At 40.9% G+C, this 21,676-nt stretch overlaps 1 protein-coding gene across 3 annotated transcripts in view; it reads right to left on the bottom strand.

Annotated features, from left to right (window-relative positions):
• LOC126334617 (protein BUD31 homolog) overlaps positions 1 to 19,666 on the bottom strand; it is a 49,288-nt gene extending 29,622 nt beyond the window's left edge. Inside the window, exons 1-2 of one of the 3 annotated variants that reach the window (XM_049997033.1) lie at positions 19,637 to 19,666; positions 18,944 to 19,058 (exon numbers count right to left, since the gene is read on the bottom strand). In XM_049997033.1, the coding sequence (XP_049852990.1) occupies positions 18,944 to 19,058; positions 19,637 to 19,666 (145 nt within the window). Of the gene's footprint in view, positions 1 to 18,943; positions 19,059 to 19,266; positions 19,357 to 19,423; positions 19,463 to 19,636 lie in introns of those variants that run through there. The other 2 variants (XM_049997034.1, XM_049997035.1) reach the window with 2 other exon arrangements.
• Between the last annotated feature and the right edge of the window lie 2,010 nt (positions 19,667 to 21,676).

The following is a 21,676-nucleotide window of genomic DNA, read 5'->3' as shown; positions in this document are numbered from 1 at the left end:
TTGCAGAACAGGGAATCGGTGATCATAAGGCCGTTGGAGCATCCCTGAATACGGAAGTTAATAGGAATAAAAAAAAAAAGGGGGAGGAAGGTTTATCTGTTTAGCAAGAGTAATAGAAGGCAGATTTCAGACTACCTAACAGATCAAAACGAAAATTTCTGTTTTGACACTGACAATGTTGAGTGTTTATGAAAAAAAAGTTTAAGGCAATTGTAAAATGCGTTTTAGACAGGTACGTGCCGAGTAAAACTGTGAGAGATGGGAAAAACCCACCGTGGTTCAACAACAAAGTTAGGGAACTACTGCGGAAGCAAAGAGAACTTCACTCCAAATTTAAACGCAGCCATAACTTCTCTGACAAACAGAACCTAAACGATGTCAAAGTTAGCGGAAGGAGGGCTATGCGTGAAGCGTTCAGTGAATTCAAAAGTAAAATTCTATGTACCGACTTGACAGAAAATCCTAGGAAGCTCTGGTCTTACTTTAAATCAGTAAGTGGCGCGAAACAGCATATCCAGACACTCCGGGATGATGATGGAATTGAAACAGAGGATGACACGCGTAAAGCTGAAATACTGAACACATTTTTCCAAAGCTATTTCACAGAGGAAGACCGCACTGCAGTTCCTTCTCTAAATCCTCACGCAAACGAAAAAATGGCTGACATCGAAATAAGTGTCCAAGGAACAGAAAACCAACTGAAATCACTCAACAGAGGAAAGTCCACTGGACCTGACAGAATACCAATTCGATTCTACACAGAGTACGCGAAAGAACTTGCCCCCTTCTAACAGCCGTGTACCGCAAGTCTTTAGAGGAACGGAAGGTTCCAAATGATTGGAAAAGAGCACAAGTAGTGCCAGTCTTCAAAAATGGTCGTCGAGCAGATGCGCAAAACTATAGACCTATATCTCTGACATCGATCTGTGGTAGAATTTTAGACCATGTTTTTTGCTCGAGTATCATGTCGTTTTTGGAAACCCAGAATCTACTCTGTAGGAATCAACATGGATTCCGGAAACAGCGATTGTGAGACCCAACTCGCTTTATTTGTTCATGAGACCCAGAAATTATTAGATACAGGCTCCCAGGTAGATGCTATTTTCCTAGACTTCCGGAAGGCGTTTGATACAGTTCCGCACTGTCGCCTGATGAAGTAAGAGCCTACGGAATATCAGACCAGCTGTGTGGCTGGATTGAAGAGTTTTTAGCAAACAGAACACAGCATGTTGTTATCAATGGAGAGACATCTACAGACGTTACAGTAACCTCTGGTGTGCCACAGGGGAGTGTTAAGGGACCATTGCTTTTCACAATACATATAAATGACCTAGTAGATAGTGTCTGAAGTTCCATGCGGCTTTTCACGAATGATGCTGTATACAGAGAAGTTGCAGCATTAGAAAATTGTAGCGAAATGCAGGAAGACCTGCAGTGAACAGGCACTTGGTGCAGGGAGTGGCAACTGACCCTTAACATAGACAAATGTAATGTATTGCAAATACGTAGAAAGGAGGATCCTCTATTGTATGATTATATGACCACATAACAAACAATGGTAGCAGTTAGTTCTGTAAAATATCTGGGAGTATGGGTGCGGAACGATTTGAAGTGGAATGATGATATAAAACTAATTGTTGGTAAGGCGGGTACCAGGTTGAGATTCATTGGGAGAGTCCTTAGAAAATTTAGTCCATCAACAAAGGAGGTGGCTTACAAAACACTCGTTCGACCTATACTCTAGTATTGCTCATCAGTGTGGGATCCGTACCAGATCGGGTTGACGGAGGAGATAGAGACGATCCGAAGAAGAGCAGCGCATTTCGTCACAGGGTTATTTGGTAACCGTGATAGCGTTACGGAGATGTTTAGCAAACTCAAGTGGCAGACTCTGCAAGAGAGGCGCTCTGCATCGCGGTGTAGCTTGCTCGCCAGGTTTCGAGAGGGTGTGTTTCTGGATGAGGTATCGAATATACTGCTTCCCCCTACTTGTACCTCCCATGGAGATCACGAATGTGAAATTAGAGAGATTCGAGCGCGCACGGAGGCTTTCAGACAGTCTTTCTTCCCGCGAACCATAAGCGACTGGAACAGAAAAGGGAGGTAATGACAGTGGCACGTAAAGTGCCCTCCGCCGCACACCGTTGGGTGGTTTGCGGAGTATGAATGTAGATGTAGATAACTTACATCCTCAAAGAGGTCATGTCTGTTAGTTACCATACGCTCTAAAATATTTCCATTGTGCATGGGATTCTGAACTATCTGTCCTAAGTAGTTTTCATAGAACGCATTTAGTAAGGTTTCACAGTATATCTTTTAATGCTGGTCACTAACAGAACTGGAATTTTCCCAGTTGATTGTTGGGTGATTGAAGCCTCCACCAATGATTACTGTGCGACTAGGGAATTTACTTACAAGCGAACTGAGGTTCTTCCTGAAGATTTCAGTTACTTAAGGAGGTGAGTCTTGTTATTGATAAAGGAATCCAATTATAATCTTATGCCCGCCCCTGATACTGAGTCTTGCCCAAACAATCTCACATGCAGCCTCAATTTCTACCTCTGCGGATTTGAGTGTCTTGGCTACTGCAACAAATACACCAGCCCCATTTCCCACTAGCACATCCTTTCCACATACATTTAAAATTTCTCCAAAAATCCCACTGCAATCAATTTCAAGTTTCAACTGGTTTTTTGCACCTAGAATTATGTGAACTTCGATCTTTTTCAGGAGCACTTCAAACTCTGGCACTTTGTTGTGAATGCTTTGGCACGTAACACTAACAGGCAATCAGGCAAAGCACTGAAATGAATCTTAAACACCACCTGAGTACTAGGTATCAGGCTGACGTTACCACTCAAATGTACACAGATCTTCACTGAACGTTAAGTTTGAAATCACAGAAGATATTAAATTAATGAAAACTAGAAAGAGCAAGATATATTTAATAGCTGTATTACATAGATGCCATCCAGAAATCATGATAAGCACTGCAATGTACCCAAAACAACATGTGGTATTATTTTATCGCTGTTGTTTAAGTGAGCGCTTACAAGTTTGACCATCCGCCATGAATGGCAACTGTCACCTGACAAGGATGACTAGCAAAAGACTGCCTTCATATTTCCTGATGGCTTCTTAATTTAAAGCTGTGACTTTTGAACTGTGTAACACTTCAGCAATCTTAGAACATATGACAGACAACTTGGTTTGACACTAAGTGGCCAACGTATCTTTGCCATCTAGACGACATTTTTGTTTTTCCAAAAGATACCTGAAGAACATCTAAGTTACTTGACAACTGTGATGAAGCCATGTTCAAACTGTAGGTCTCCGCCTCAATCCACAGAAGTCCTCCTTTGTCACTGAAGAAATAAAAATCCCATGGCACTTAGTAAATGGCAATGGAGTCTGCCCTGATCCAGAGGAAGTAAGAGCAGTCACCAATTTTCCAATTCCTCAGCACACAGACATTTTCCAGTCCTAGCAATCTAACAAGAATGTTTAATACAAAACTCCACATCAACACTAGCGGTTTAGCTATATGAGCACTTTAGTAAAAATTCAGAAATGTGCTGAAAAGGCGACAGCTTTTGCTCCGAGAGTACTCTCCTTGTCGAAGATAGATTACAACAAGAAAGAGTGCCTTCATCAACAGGTTCCAGTCATATTTGCTCGGCAACTCATTCAGCATTATGATGGAGCACCATTCTCCATACTGGCTGATTAGCCTGAAGGACGAGTCAGGTTGACTGGCAAGATGGGAGACTTGAGGCTTCAAGAGTATGACAGCATGATGGTATATAAAAATTGATGTAAACACAATGATACTGATTGCCTTTCAAGGAATCCTTTGGCAGAACACAGCAGTGTGGACAAAAGCTTAGTCATACTGCATTAAATGACACTGCTGCTGAAGGGAGGGGTGATCCAGTATGGCATAAAATCATGGACACCTTGAAAAATAAGGAACCGATCATAGGACAATTCCAATTAATAAACAGAATAGTGTATTAAGAGGGACTATGATCATATGTGGGCAAAAATGTTTGCTTGCCATCCTAGCTCATTTTGAGCCAGCAATCCATAAGGACTTCCATGATGCTCCATCGTGAATACTACAGACAGAATAAGATACAGGCTGCAATTACATCTGGGGTATTTGGTACTAATCTGACCTGCAGCAGCACCATCTGAACAAATTGGAATCCCCATCTTAGGGAGGTGCCCAAAGTCCACAAACAGGAATCTACGTACAATAATCTACACTGATTACCTCATCCACTGTGCCGTCTCCAAAGCTGTGCTGACTGTCAAATCTCCAGAAATTTTGAAATTCTTCAGAGAAGATATCATTCCGAAGTTTGGAGCACCTTGGGTGATCTCCAGTGTGGAAATTTTTCTACTGGTATTTTGGATAATTTCAATTTGCAATATCATCCACAGGATGACAACTGCTTACCACACAAGATGAATGGCCTCACAGAATGCTTTACTATGATGTTGGCATATATGCTCTCAACGTATGGTGATTTCTAACAGAGAGACTGGGATCCAACAATACCTGTTGTGATATTTGCACATAACACAGTGAAGCAAGACACTACATGCTTCACACTTATTTCTGCTCCATGGTCACGAATCCAAAATAATACGGTAAAAGTTCTCATTTCAATCAGACAATATTTAGGATGACTCCAGGAAACAGCTCACCATCTGGACCGAGAATCAAGGCAGTTTGCTTGTATATGGATCCTAGAAGCCCAGGAGAAAAACTGAGCACTGACTGGTGGAATACAGACCAGGGAGACTATGTATGGATTTTTATGTCAGCGTGGAAAGTAGGATGTGCGGTTAAGTTACAAAAGTGCTACTTCGGGCAGTTTCGTACCCTTACTTGTTTGTCAGGTGTCGCATATGAAGTCAAGAATTACAAAACTTAATTAAGAAGACAAAATTGTAGAGGCCACCCACTGTCCTCTCTATGAAGTCCTAATGCAGTCCTGAGGCACAGGTCGAACTTTGAAAGTTTCTTGTTCAAGGAAACTGAAGATCCACTTGATGATCACCGATGTTTGATGGGAGGGTTACCTTTGAAGCTAACCTCCATGAAGAGGATGACAGAACACAAAGATCCATACAGAGGACCACAGACAAAATCTAGATCCACTGTGATGTAATTAGCTCCACTGAGAACTTCTGAAACTGCAAGAAACTGTTTCTCCAAGAGAGGGAGCAATGCGATGAGCTGTTTTGTTTTATTTTACGGTGCAAAAACAACTAGGGTCATACACGCCTGCGTCAGAACCATAGGACACTAAGGGAAGAAAGGACTTAAAAGCAACTACACGTTAAGTCCAGGCGACAGAAGGAAAGACAGCTAAAAACAGGGACTTTGAGAAATGTCCATAAAATACGTCGGAGAAACTGAGGTCCTGAACTAAAGATTAAATGTCCTTCACCATATTCCTATGACAGAGAAAAAGCAAAATGCAGTTGACAGCCTGTGCTAAAATGGCCAATAACTCAAGACGACAAACATAAATGAGAACATAAGTTGTTAAAAAAGGGCATTCCACCATGAAATGGACCGTCAGAGGTTGAGGGCAATAAGCACTTAGTGGTGGGGGAGAACCACTTAAATAGTGGTGGCTAAAATTACAGTGCCCAATAAACAACCTAGCTAAAATGATCTCCTCATGGTGAAAGAGCCAAGAGGTGGTCTTCCAAACCAATGGGAGAGGCTCAATTCCCCAGAGCGTGTTCCCATGAAAGGAGGACCATGACACCATCTTCTGACAGACAGCAACACAGGTCATCGAAGGGAGTGGAAGAACTTGCGGGCCAAGGCGCGAGGACTGCAGCCATGGCAGTAGCATCAGTGGCTAGACCAAGGGATGGATGGTGTAGAGCACACTGAGGCTCTGAAAGGCACAGACAGTCGGAGCAAATGATGCAATTGAAAAGCCTGTCACTGGTTGTAATATGTGGCCTGATACAGGGCGAAGAGCTCTGCTGTAAATACTGAGCAGTATGCCGGAAGCTGATACCAAACAGTGTCAGTGCCAATGGCTAACACAAACCTGACACCACAGTCAGTCCAAGAGCCATCAGTGCACGCAAAGGAACTATTACAAAGTTCTGTGCGAAGGTAGAGAAACTTACGGTGATTGAGTGAGGTTGGAGTAGTGTCCTTAGGAAGCAAGTGAAGGCCAAGGTGAACACAGGCTGCTGCACAAAGCCAAGACGAAGGGTTCACACCCATTGGGAAAGCGGCAGGAAGAGTGAAGTTAAGCTGCCGAAGCAAGAGCTGAAAGCGAACTCCATGAGGTAACAGAAGAGGGATGCACCCCATGCTGGCTATCAAAGAAGTCATCAAAGAAGGTGGTGGCAGACAAATGGCATTTGTATCTACCAAGGAGAAAGTCATGGCAGTATGACACTGGTAGTTTGGGTGCTATGGCATACCAACTCTCAACCTGGCTAGTGTTAAAGACGCCAATGACAAAACAGATGGAAGATCGGCGTAAGAGACGGCGTAAGAGTGACATGTGCAGGTGCATAAAAGAAACACCCTTAGTCTAATTTCAAACGGACAAGGAACTGATACAAACACAGAAGGGTGGTCCAATCCACTCTGCTGGAAGTACCGCAATGTAGGACATTGAGGGACCACATTGAGTGGCCAGGTAACACACATGGGGGGGGGGGGGGGGGGGGGGTACCAAGGAAGTTTCCTATCAAGTATGAGCCCCAGGAATTTCGTAGTTTCAACGAACAGGAGAGCAACAGGCCCAAGACAAAGACAGTGGGAGAAACCAATTACACTGCCAGAAATTCAGACAAACGGTTTTGTCAGTGCAAGCACGAAAGGCACTGTCTATGCTCCATAAATTAAGATGACCAACACATCACTGAAGAGGCCACTTAAGGACACAGTCTGTGGGGAACGACAATAGATCACAAAATCGTCAATGAAAAGGGAGACGGAGATGCCTAGTGGAAGACAGGTAATAATAGAGTTAATGGCAACAGCAAAAAGGACACTCGGGACGGAACCCTGAGGCACACACTTTTCCTGGATAATCGTGTCTGACAAGGCAGAACCCACATGTACCTTGAAAATCTGTCTTTCTAAGAATTCCTGAAGGAAATGAGGCCTGCGGCCATGGAAGCACAACATGTAGAGAGTATGGAGGATAGCAGTCCTCCAGCAGGTGTCTTAGGCTTTCTGCAGATCGAAAAAAAAACGGCCACAGGGGGGGGGGGGGGGGGGGGATTTTGTAGCAAATCATTCAAGACATGGGTAGACAATGTGACGAAATGGTCAATCACACAACAGCATGCTCAAAATCCACACTGTGCTGTGGTTAGTAAATTGCGAGATTCTAGCCACCATACCAGCTGGGCATGAATCATATGTTCCATCACCTTGCACACACAGCTGGTGTGAGAAATGGGGCATAACAAGAAGGAAGGTGTTTCTCCTTGTCAGGCATAGGTATGGATATGACAGTGGCTTCATGCCAGTGTCTGGGAAACATGCCGTCTGCCCACATGCGATTATACATATGAAGGAGAAAGTCCTTGCCCACAGGAGAAAGGTCCTGCAACATCTGAATGTTAAAATCGTCCGGCTCTGGGGTAGAGGATCTGGATGAAGTAAGAGCATGATCTAGCTCCCTCATAGCAAAGGCAGCATTGTAGTACTCTCAATTCTGAGAAGGGAAGGGTAGTGCTGCCTCCATTCGTTTCCAATGGAGGAAGGCAGGGTGATAGTGGATGGAGCTCAAAATCTCCATAAAATAGCAGCCCAATGTGTTGGGGATAGCAATAAGGTCCACTGTGACATTATCTGCTACTGTCGGAAAAGAAACTGGGAATGGGCCTTGCTCCCAGACAGCCGTTGGAGGTTGGCTCACACAACAGAAGACGGTGTGGAACTGTTAAAAGAACTAGAAAAAGAAATCCAGCTAGCTCTTCTTCTACCTCTAAGAACGTGACGACACTGTGCATGCAACTGTCTAACGAATGCAGTTGACCATCTTAGTATGACTATTAAAAACACAGAGAGCATGTCTCCGCATGCAAATTACATTGCGGTGCGTCTCAGTGCACCAAGGGACAGGACACGGCGCAGCAAAGAAGAAGTACGAGGAACAGAATATCCTGCTGCAGTAAGGGTCACGTTTGTATGTCACCAGGGCAGACTTCCTTCAGCTTATTGAGCAACTTTCTGCCTGGTCATCACAACTGGGGAAATTTTGTTCATTGAAGCTCGCCAGGGAGGAGTTTAGCATCCAGTCAGCTAAGAAAGCTGCAATTTGAGTATGCACATAGGTGGGGTAGGAGTCGGCAACTGAATAGCACATGGGAAATGGTCACCTGAGTATGTGTCAGAGAAAGCAGACCACTTAAGATTATGGGCAAGCTGGGTAGTGCAGAAGGATAGGTCCAAATGGGAATAGGTGTTCGTGGAGTCTGAAAGGAATGTGGGTACTCCTGTGTTAAGACAGATGAGATTAAGGTGGCTGAGCAGACCAGACAAGAGGACCCCTATCTGACAGGTTCTGGGCAAGCCCCAAAGGGGATGGTAAGCATTAAAGTTATTGAGCAGCAGAAAGTTGCTCAATAAGCTGAAGGAAGTCTGCCCTGGTGACATCGCATGATGGAGGGATGTAAACGTTACAAAGGGAAAAGGTGAAGTGAGGAAGGAAAAAATGAGGACTGCAACAACTTGAAGTTGGCTCATCAGGGAGATGATAACTATGAACATCATCCCAGATGAGCAACAGGACTCCTCCATGAGATGGAACACTGTCTTCAGGCAAGGAAGATCAAAGCGGACTGGGAAGAAATGCAAAAGCTCAAAGCAGTTGTGTCGACCCAATTTTGTTTCCTGGAGCCAGAGAACAAGTGGATGATGCAATCCCTAACAGCAGTCATAAGTCCTCTGTGTTGGATCAAAGGCTGTGAACGTGTCATTGTAGAAGACTCTCTGCTACAGGGTGTAGAGGCTGGAGAATCCTCCGCCATAAAATCTACAGAGGTGTTGGCATTCTCTCTTTGTCAGTCTGTCTGTGGAGTCCAGGGCAGAAAAACAGTTGTTGGTGCACACCGGCAACACGGGGGTCGGCCAGACGTGGATATCACGCAGTGACACCATTGAGGGTGGCGAGGGGGGGGTGCGAGCTACGACATGTACAGCGCAGAGCGTGAACAGAGTCAACAGATAATGTGCTGCTGGTCACCAGTTCAAACCAGCCACCAGCAACAATTCAGTGTTTAACATTACTGGAAGGTTCTTGAAATATCTTATGTTTGTATATTCTGGAATATTCAATGTTTGTAAATACCAGCATGATTCTTTTCTTATCTTTTGTCATTACAATTGCTGTTTTATCTAATCCACAGCCCATTTTTACTTACATTGAAGTCAGAATTGGACAAATGCTTGTAGTCATTGTTATGAACATTTTACCTACCTGCTGATCTCTAACTAATTACGAACAATTAATGAAACATTCCTTGCCTTTTCATCTCATCTCAAAGTAAGCACTGCCAACATTATTCCTTAAAAACAAATAGGTAAGTACTAAATCACCAGATTAAGTAGTCCGTTAGAATACCAACACAAGTTACTACAATACTAACACAGGTTACTATCTACAGAAGAAAGGAATTAATCAAACAATGGAAAATCCAGGATGGAATGTAACAATACAAGAGAAAGAAAGGTGCTACTCACCATAAAGCGGTGATGCCGAGTCGCAATAGGCACAATAAAAATATTCACACAATCATAGCTTTCGGCCATTAAGGACTTTGTCAGCAGTACACACACACACACACACACACACACACACACACACACACACACACACACACACAAAAGTGCAACTTGCACACACGTCTGCAGCCAGAGAGCAGAAACTACACTGCGAGCAGCAGCACCAGTGCATGATGGGAGTGATGACTGGGTGGGGGTAAACAGGAGGCTAGGGTGGGGAGGAGGAGGGATAGTATGGTGGGAGTGGCGGAAAGTGAAGTGTTGCAGTTTAGACGGAGGGCAGGAGAGAAGGGGGCAGGGGGTAAGTAGCAGAAAGGAGAAGAATAAAAATAAAAAGAAATTACACGATTTGGTGTGGTGGTGAAATGATGGCTGTGTGGTGTTGGAATGGGAACACTGAGGGAGCTGGATGGGTGAGGACAGTGACTAACGAATGTTAAGACCAGAAGGGTTACGGGAACGTAGGACGTATTGCAAGCAAAGTTCCCACCTGCGCAATTCAGAAAAGCTGGTATTGGTGGGAAGGATCCATATGCACAGGCTGTGAAGCAGTTATTGAGATGAGGGGTATCATGTCTGGCAGCATGTTCAGCTGCAGGGTGGTCAACTTGCATTTTTGCTACAGTTTGTTGGTGGCCGTTCATGCGGACAGACAGCTTGTGGATAGTCATGCCTACATAGAATGCAGCACAGTGGTTGCAGCTTAGCTTGTAGACCACATGACTGGTTTCACAGGTACCCCTGCTTTTTATGGGATAGGTGATGTTAGTGACCTGACTGGACTAGGTGATAGTAGGAGGATGTATGCGACAGGTCTTGCATCTAGGTCTATTACAAGGGTATGAGCCATAAGGTAAGGGATTGGAAGCAGGGGTTGTGTGAGGATGGTTGAGTATATGGTGTGGGTTCAGTGGCCGGCGGAATACCCCGGTAGGAGGTGTGGGAAGGATAGTGGGTACGACATTTCTCATTTCAGGGCACGACGAGAGGTAATCGAAACCATGGTGGAGAATGTAATTCAGTTGCTGCAGTCCCAGATGGTACTGAGTAAAGAGGGGAATGCTCCTCTGTGGCCGGACTTTGGGAGGTGGTGGGAGACTGGAAAGATAAGGCTCGAGAGATTTGTTTTGTACAAGGATGGGAGGATAATTACAGTCAGTGAAGGCATCAGTGAGACCCTCGGTACATTTTGAGAGGGACTGCTCGTTACTCCAGATGTGACGATCACGGGCGGCTAAGCTGTACAGAAGGGACTTCTTTGTATGGAATGGGTGGCAGCTGTCAAAGTGGAGGTATTGCTGGTGGTTATTAGGTTTTATATAGACGGAGGTACTGATGTAGCCATCTCTGAGGTGGAGGTCCACAGCTAGGAAGGTGGCTTGTTGGGTTGAGTAGGACCAGGTGGAGCAAATGGGGGAGATGTTGTTGAGGCTCTGGAGGAATGTGAATAAGGTGTCCTCACCTTCAATCCAGATAGCAAAGATGTCAGATTCTCCACCATGGTTTCGATTACCTCTCGCCGTGCTCTGAAATGAGAAATGTCCTGCCCACTATCTTTCCCACCCCTTCTACAGTGGTATTCTGCCGTTCACCCAGCCTACACAATATACTTGTCCATCCTTACACAACCCCTGCTTACAATCCCTTACCTCATGGCTCATACCCCTATAGTAAACCTAGATGCAAGACCTGTCCCATACAACATCCTACTACCACCTACTCCAGTCCTAACATCACCTATCCCATCAAAGGCAGGGCTACCTGTGAAACCAGTCATGTGGTCTACAAGCTAAGCTGCAACTACTGTGCTGCATTCTATGTAGGCATGACAACCAAAAAACTGTCTGTCCACATGCACGGCCATCAAAAAACTGTGGCAAAAAAACAAGTGCACCACCCTGTAGCTGAAAATGCTGCCAAACAGGATACCCCTCATCTCAATAACTGCTTCACAGCCTGTGCCATATGGATCCTTCCCACCAACACCAGCTTTTCTGAATTGTGCAGGTGGAAACTTCCCCTGCAATACAGCCTACGTTCCGGTAGCCCTCCTGGCCTCAACCTTCGTTAAGTCACTTTCCTCACCCATCCAGCTCCCTCAATGTTCCCATTCCAGCACTACAGAGATGTTATTTCACCACCACACCCAGTCTTTTTTTTTTCCTTTTTATTTCTCTCCTTTCCGCTACTTAACCCCTCCCCTTCTCTCCTGCCCTCCATCTAAAATGCAACACTTCACTGCCTGCCACTCTAACCATACTATCACTATCCCTCCCCCTCCCTGCCCCAGCCTCCTCCTTATCCCCACCCAGTCGCCACTCCCATCATGCACTGCTGCTGCTGCTCATAGTGTAGTTTCAGGTCTCTTGAGACTGCAGACATGTATGCAGGTTGCACTTTGTGTGTGTGTGTGTGTGTGTGTGTGTGTGTGTGTGTGTGTGTGTGTGTGTGTGTGTGTGTGTGTGTGTGTACTGACAGAAGCCTTAATGGCAGAAAGCTATGATTGTGTGAATCTTTTTATTGCCTATTATGACTCACCATCTTCGCTTTATGTTGAGTAGCAACTTTCCTTCTCTCGTATTGGAAGAAAGGAATTACTGATAGATGCCAAACTGATCAGTCTATGAAATGTAGAACACACATGGGAAATACTGACCCTAGAACTTAACTGAGAAGACATCTTCCAGAAACACAAACTCATGTTTACAGATTCAGAATAATCTTTTGATAATGCTGAATGGAATGCACATTGCAACTGGAGCAGGAGAGGGAGGAGGAAGGATAATGGATGGGAGGTCACACACACACACATGCATGTGTATGCATTGGTACCAGATGGCAAATGCAAACTATTAAGAATCTCGATGGAGGGAAGTGCAGTGGATCAAAATTGATGTCAAATTCATGAAGAATACTGATCATACATAAAAGTGGGCATAAACTGTACAGGGAGTGCGAACTGATTAAAGATCAATCAATGCTTAGGAGAGTGAAGGTAGTAAAATACATTTGGTCATTTAAAACCAAGATCAAGTCATGAATGTACCAAAAAATACTCTAAGAAGCTAAACTTTTACCAATGAACATAATTTTGGGTCTAGCAAACCATTCAAACCAATTGCATGAATGTCACTTTATGTGACATGTAAGGCCATCTTAGATTTTTCCACTTCAGTTGTTCAAAACAAAAATTATTGGTTGCATTCAGTAGGCTCAAAAACATTTTTAAAACTTTTTTTTATTGGTTCTCATTTCAAAACAGTATCTATGTTTCAGGTTGCAAGCATTCTTCAGCATTAACAAGTATAAGCTGTTTCTTAAATTATTCATTAACGGGTTACCCCAGACCTTTCCAATAAGAAGCATTAGTTTAGCATACACTCACCTATAAATTAAAACCATGATCACCTAGTGGAATGTATTCCATAATACATTTTTAATGGCTCGAAGTTCCTGAACACAAAAAGAGACCTAATTTTTTTTATTTAACAGTACTTTTGCACAGGAGTAGTAATTCCACAACCATTATATTTTTGTGCTATTACACTGCACAGTATGTTACCTTCTATAGACTATCTAGGGCGAGAAGCTTACACTTGTAAGATATACAGTGGGGGGGGGGTTAATGTTTTTATTCTTTGGCCTGCGATATCTTTGTTAGGGTACCAGATAAAAATCTGAAAGTTATACACTTTCTAGATATATATGACATCAAACTTCAGCATAAATTTCAACTCTGATACTCAATGGGAAATCGCAGAAAAAAATTACAAATATGAGTAAAAAATAATATGAACTAACAGAATAAAGAATAATTTAAACATACGAAAAAACACAAAAAATTGAAGTAATGAATGATTAATTGTTGAAACAATCCCTTGCAGAAAGTTTCAGCAGGCTAGCAGACAGGATCTGCTAGTCTTTACAGACTCACAGACAAGCCTTTGTAATCCTCACACTGTTAAAAATAAGCTCTTGAAGTGTGCAGTTTAACAATAGAGTATTTGTGTTCTTATTAACGAAGCTCGCAATAAAAGTGCCCATGGAGTGTTTCCTATAGACATTACTTTAATTGAAAATTACAGTGAAGAAGAAAAAGTGTTGTTTTACTTATGAGTTGGTTCAGAGGTTAACTCACCCTCCAAGCACCATGAAATTAACTACTTCAAGAAATTTCATCACCTTTTTGGTTAGTCTTGCTTGGACTCTTAAGAAACATAAAAAGCCTGTAACAAATGGTCTGAGAGAAATAATGTTTACTCATTATTCTAAAAATAAAAGTCTTTATCTCTATAATACCAGAAAGTCATGTGTCCAACATGTTGTTCTAAGACATTCGTCATTAAAGTAAGGGAAGTGATAGTTCAGATAAAGAATTTTCAACTTGTCGGAAACTATAAGGAAGGTGGTTTTAGCTTGTGAAGTCCCAGGTGTATCGCACACTACTAAAATTAGAAAACTAAGTTAAGACAAGACCTTTGCATTGAATTCAAAAATGAAGAAAGTGGCAACTTCTGTCGCCAAGAGTTTGGAAGTTTCATTTCAAAAGAAAAGTTGCACTATACCAGATCAAAGTTCTACAAATTATCTGACCAAATATGATTATTTTACAGAAAAGCTAAAAATTAGATGTCGTATTCCAAACAAAGAGGATAAAATTAAGACTATCAGTTTACTACCAAATTCTTGGAGACAAGCAAAAATTGGTGATCAATTTAATGTGTCAGAATATTTGGTCAAATCAACAAGGCAGTTAGTAAAAGAGCAGGGAATTAAGCTGCATTAAAAAAGAAAACTGCAAGTAATTTCATAGAAGAAAACTTGATCATAAAGTTTATAGGGTTTTACGTAAATGACAATAACAGCTGTTTGATGCCTGGCAAAAAAACTCTTTGTATGGAAGAAAATGGTACTAAGCCTCAGACACAAAAGACATTAATATTGTGTAATTTAAGCAAACTGTTCACTGAATTTAAAAAAAGGAAAGAAAATTTAACATTAATATTGGAAGGTAAAAATTTTGCAAGCTAAGACCAAAATGGTGTATTGCTGCACAGGCATCTGACACCCACAATGTTTGCATTTGTCTGCATCACCAGAATGTGAAGTTGATACATAGATGGTGCCAATCTTAGAGCTGACTAGAAGGATCATTTGGAAGGTCTGGTTTGCAACACTGACCGCTACATTAGTATGATCGTGGGAAAATTTAAAGACTGTCTGGGCAAACAAGCTTTACTTGACATGTCTGAAGAATCAGATGATGACGATTTGATGTCTGACAAGATAGAATAGAAATGATGGTTGACACAGGATAGAATGGAAATAGTAACAATTACAAAACCACAAGAACAGTTTTTCGAAGAGTTGATAGCTAACCTTGAAAACCTGAAAATGCATCATTTTATTGCCAAAGCTCAGAGTAAGTTTATGAAAGACCAAAATTAAACTCTGGAAGGTGATGAATGCTTATTTCTCATTGAATTTTCCGAAAACTATTCCTTTGTTGTTCAAGATGAAGTACAAGGGCACTACTGGGCAAACAAACGTGCCTCAGTTCATCCATTTTTGTTCTATTACAAAGATCAAGATAAGCTAAAAAGTCACAGTTTTGTGTCATAAGTGACTACCTTGAACACAATACTACAGCAGTGCATGCTTTTCAACTGAGATCTACTTTTCTGATAGTGCTACAAGCAAATATAAAAATATTTTAACATCTCCTTTCATGAAGAAGACCAGGGGCTTGATGCAGAATGGCACCCCCCCCCCCCCCCCTTTTTCATGATGGGACGAATACATGTGATGGCATCACAGATACTACAATGTTAACTGTCACAAATACCAGACTGCAGCAGACCTATGAGAACCAGATATTGACACCTCAAGAAATGTTTAAACTCTTGAAAGAACAGGAAAAAGACATTACTTATATTTTTGTAAAATGTGACAGAATACAAGAACTCAATGCCAATGTCTTGGAGGAACGATTCAACACCTGTCAGAAGATAAAAGGCACCCAATCTTTTCATGTTTTGTACTTCAATCACACAACTTGCTCAAGTGTAAGTTCACATCAACATCCCAATACTGACTTCACCAATGTGGAAAACGTGTACCCACTGATACATCAAAATAAGGACAGAGAGATTTGCATTTATGGCAAACAGTCGTGGATTGCTGAAGTTGATAATATTGACTGTCAAAACTAAGATATGTATATTAAATTTTACTACCCACCAGGACCAAAGAACTCCTTTACAACAGCTGAAAAGGATTAAGTCTGGATGCCTGTTAGAAAAAGTACTGAAGAAGCTGTCTCCCCTGGAATTTACAACAGTGGGCGAACTTATAACCGAACGCCCACTGAGTGAAGAAATTTCTCAGTTGTTTAATGAACAACATAGTAAAAACAAATAAGATGAGAACAAGATAATGTTATTAGTTGGTTCATTTTTTTAAACTAATCATAGATATGTTTAAATTATATAACTGATACACCTTATCCATCAGTCGACACACTGCAATTGAACCTCGAAATTTATATTGAAGTTTGATATCAGAACGTCTATTTGCTGCAAAATTCTCAGATTTTTATCTGATCCCCTAACAAAGATATTGCAGCCCAAAGAAAAAAAATTGGCAAAATCGTACAGTGGAGACACTGAGTTTCAGATAGGCACTATCTGCTTCAATCATGGTATCACCATCCTCTCTCTAAAAGGATTAACTGATGATGTGGTCAGACAAACTGAACTGTAGAGTAGTCCAATGTCCATGTTAGATTTGTAGGTTACTGTTTGCTCATTAGCTGGCAAAACTAATACATGTGATTAATCATTTAAAAGATATACTTTGCATGCCTTACTTTTTTGACCACAATGAAAACCCTATGTATTCTCACTATGGTCTACTTTCATGCAGATCAGGCGATCAACTGATAAGACACATCCTGAGGCAAGATAGAATTGTCAGTGTGGTAATGGAGGGAAGTGTGGGGTTAAAAATAGTACAATAAGACCAAAGCTTCAACACAGTAAACAGATTCCAATGGACATAGATTGTAGTAGTTATTCAGAGATAAAGAGACTTGCACAGCTTGCACTAGTTTGGAGAGCTGCATCAAATTAGTCTTCAGATTGAAAACCACTGTAACAAGTTTGAACACATTAATGAGAATACAGGTATCCCTACCCAACACACTTCCAATTCCATGAGAGTCTTGTTAGTTTGTTGATTTTTCTTTTGCTAACGTTTGTGTCTTTTTAGTAATTATGAATCATTTTCACTGTTACTTGTAAAGTAAGCTGTTTGTGTCTTTCAAAGTGTAATTCTGTTACTACAGCATTTCAATACTTTGGATGAATTCTGAGCATATATATTTATGACACTAGAAACACTGTTACTACTACCTAATGGGCGGAAAATCCATTAATGAAAGCAAAGGGAAAAAAAGCTTTTTTAAAAAATTACAGATTTACAGCAATAGCAATATAGAGTAAAATATATTGTTCATCTCTGCTTGAGCCTTACTGAGGCCATGGATGGACTTGACGCTATGCAGTAAAACAAAAAGCAATGTGTGTGAAACTATTAGATGAAATACCACGATGGGAAAACAATCTGCTGCTGTTGCAGTATTTTTTTTTACTGGAAAATTCTGATATGTGCACTAATGTCAATAATTAGTCCTAAACAGTTAAACTTTTCAAAATCAAAATGTGACATACTTCTTTATGTAAATGATGTTGAATGTGTGTGTCTCAATAATGGATTTACAATGCAGTTTTAATTATTTAATCAAATTAAATATGCAGCAAATGTAGACCTCAATATACAGTTCAGAAAAAAATTTTTATCACAGCCTTATCACACTCACTGGCTTCACTAATTCACACAACCAAATGTCACCTTCCAAACTAATCCATAGCTAGTGTAACACTTAAGTTTTGCAGGGAGACTGCAGGCACTGTCCCACACTAAAAGTCAGACCCTGATGCTTCCTACAATCTTAATCTTTGACAAATGTTCAAATTTTAATTAAAATCCCTACCTAGTAAGACCACAACACGAATACAGACAAGTGTTAAATTACATATGTCATTCAATCACCCAAATCTGAACACTGAATTACCCCAATCACTTATCAGAAATACTATGGTCAACATTTTGGAACCGACAGATAACCTCGTTTTTTGGTATCTTCTCCACAACAACTAACTTAATTAAAACAAAACTTACATACAAAAAGACCACTCATCACTCCAAATCACACAATACACAGCTATGATATAAGACCAAAATTAGATGTACATGTTCAAAGCACCAACACAAAGTTATTTCAAAATGGCCTTATCCATTCTAGTGTCAAACTATACAATGCCTTACTAGGTACCATTAAACACATACACATACAAAACATTGGTAACCTAAAATCTAAAGATTAGATTAGATTAATACTTGTTCCATAGATCATGAATACGACACTTCGTAATGATGTGGAACGTGTCAGGTTAATAAAAGATGTCTGTACAAGAAATTACATTACACAAAATATTACATGACACTAATGATTAAGTTTTTTTTTTTTTTTTTTTTTTTTTTTTGATCACTGCTTTTACACAGTAAACCTGCTTCCTTCAGCACCAGCTAACTTAATTTTTACTACCCATCAATAAACATGTTTTTTTGATGTTCAATTCGTAGCCTTTACTCAATGACAGTATCCATCCCGTTCAACTGTTTTCCAGAATATCGGCCATCTCTCGCGGAATTACGTCATCGGCATTGCTTAAAGATTTTTATTTACTCTGCTTGATCTTAATTCCTTTAAATCAGAATCAAATGCACTAATCACAAACACGCGAAAATACCACGGTATGTTAATTCGCCTAGGTTGCGCAAGTACACATGCAGACAAATCCACATACTAACAAAAGTGGTTTTCTTTTTTTTTTTTTTTTTCAGACTGCACCAGATTGACACAATAGGAAACTCACATTACTATTACAATCAAGTCCTTCAGTATATCAGTCGCGCGAACACACATCAGTCGAAATAGACGGACAAGTAAAAATGCTATATTATGGAAAACGATTGGCATCAAAATACACAAAGGCTATGTTTTGCACTCTTCCTAGAACAGCGGTTTACCTTCCCTCATCTTCTGCTCTAGTTCTTCCAAAGTGGGCTCTATCAATTCCCATCCTTCAGGTGGAGCTTTCTTGCTCCTCCGCACTTTAGGCATTCCGACGTAACTTGTACTTAACTATAACAAAACATTACAAACAATTAACTTTTAAATTATAATACAAAACCAAAGATAACACAGAATAATGCAAGTCTTGCAAGGATTGTAGGATACACGCTTAGACTTGAAAAGCTGCACGGTGAAACTTTATTTGCGTTCAGTTTCTTTTAAGAATAAACACGCACAATTGGGAACGACAGTCTAACATAAGAGTCGCTACACTCACTGGCCACTGCTGCAAAAGTTGTTACCGTTTGACAGATGGAACGACATCAGCGCCCAAAGCGGCGAGTAAGGTGAAAGTCAGACGCGTTGTAAGCATAATGTTTGTTTTGAAGCATATTTCCTACGTAATTTACGAAGTATTTGAGTTATTTTCTTGCCTCCAAGGGTTTGTGTAGTATCATAAGGCATATATGTTTCTAAAAATGATTCTCAAATAAGCGCAAGAATGGACAAAAACCATGAAACGAGTGGCAAGCTACCACACATTCGTGAAGAAACACTTGTAAAGTTGGGTAGAATTGAGGCTTACCACGTTGATATCAAAAGAATATAAACACAGAGATTCACACATAAGAAGCACAGACATGTACCTCAACATGCAAAAGTGATCGACAGCTCATTTATCGTTCTGTAGCGTTACTGTGTCATCGTCGCGTTGCCACAAGTACAACTTTCATCTTTATATTATTCTAAGTGGGACAAGCAACTGTCAAATAGTGGGAGAAATAAGTTGAAAACATTATAATGGGCTGATTACATTTCATTTCACGCAAAACCAAATATTTGAATAATTTTCAAACAATGTCAGTGAACAAGGTACCAACAACATAATGTCATCACACGAAGGAAGCAAGGAAAATTAAGTGACTAACAATAGAAGTAAATGAAATAGATACCAAACATTACGCATTTGTAAGACACGAATACCTGCACTTAAGTTAACCAATTCATCGTCAAAGCAGATCTGTGTTGACGATTGACACGAATCTGGCACTGATACACGTAGAGTTGAACTCTACATGCTTCTGTATCATAGGACTGTGTTACAGCTTTAGATGGATTGTCGAATCTTTGTGGCAGTTTTTTCTTCATCGTCAGTTAAGGTGGATCATTTGGGATGTCAAACAGTGTGGCTACTACATTCCACAAGAGTTTATTATTGTCTGCGTTCATGAACTGGTTTTGTTCGAAATGTAGCGAACAAAAAATTATTATTATTATACAGGTAAACCGGGTCTTTTTTCATAAGGTCTTCTCGTATGCTATCAACTAGCCATTTTCTGCTCTTAAAACAAAACATTAACCATTAATACACATACAGTTTGCGAATGAATCCTGACGATACAGTTTAGTAAAATCATGTTATATACCTCTCAGGATCCTTAGGAAACCTAAAGAAAGACAGCTGCGGTGTCTTCTTCCTGTTGTTGCTGCAATTTATTGCGCTACAAAGCTCCCGCTTGTAATAACCAGTGTAGAAATCAAAATAAACAAACACTCACAGTTTGACTTACTGGCCGCTTTGGGCGATGCTGCCGCGGTAGACAACAAAATCAAGGTGAAGTTTCGCGACTGTTATGTCAGACTGTGTTGGAAACTGTGTGAACCAAGTAGCAAAACGCGTGAATTACAAGCGGGTTACCACAGCACTTGACAGCGTCAAAGGTGCATCCTACTACATGTGTTACCTAGGTGACAACTGTGTGCAAGTAAATGAAATATCAGAATAACATATAATGACAGAATTAGGAGGCTCTATTACTAAAAATTAACCTACACTAAGGTTCAGCATGGTTAGGCACACATTTAAGGTCGAAAAAATACGTTGAACTGATAGATGAAATGTGAAGTAAATTTGTTAAACATTAAAGAACGCTTCACACTATGGACCACCACGTCAAGTCTATATTTACATCTACATCCCTACTCCGCTAACCACTGTGAAGTGCATCGCAGAAGGTACGTTCCACTGTAGGGCCTACCAGTTATTAGGTTTTCCAGCCCCATTCACGTGTGGAGCGCGGACTCGTATGTGCTGTAAGTAAATTAATCTCATCCTCACGATCGTTATGAGATTCATCATTTAAATCATGTGTGTGAAACAGTATAACTAGACTTTCTCGCGATAGTTTACGTCTATCTTCAAGAGTCTGCCAGTTCAGTTTCTTCAGCATCTCTGCAATACTCCCCCAAGGGTCAAACAAACCTGTGACCATTCGTGCTGGCCTCTCTGTACATACATATTCAGTTTCCACTATTAGTCCTATTTGGCATGGGTCCCAAACACTTGAGCAATATTGTAGAAAGGTTTGCAAGAGTGATTTGTAAGCAACCTCCTTTGAAGACTTACCGTATTTCCCAGTATTCTACTAATAAACTGAAGTCTACTGCCTCCTTCAACATCACTGAGCCCATGTGATCATTCCATTTATTATCCCTACAAACTGTTACACACATACATTTGAATGAGTGGGCCAATTCCTCCTGTGAGGCATTGACTTTATAGACATATGCTGTTACGTTTTTTCGTTTTGTGACGTGCACAGTTTTATGTTTCTGAACATTCAAACCAAGTTACCAATCTTTGCATCGCTTTGAAGTCTCATGCTCCTTTTTTCAGACAGTACTTC

Source organism: Schistocerca gregaria, chromosome 2, assembly GCF_023897955.1.
Source record: "Schistocerca gregaria isolate iqSchGreg1 chromosome 2, iqSchGreg1.2, whole genome shotgun sequence".
Classification (NCBI taxonomy): Eukaryota; Metazoa; Arthropoda; class Insecta; order Orthoptera; family Acrididae; genus Schistocerca; species Schistocerca gregaria.
Note: the sequence above shows the minus strand (reverse complement) of the source record. Positions and strands in the feature narration are given on the sequence as shown.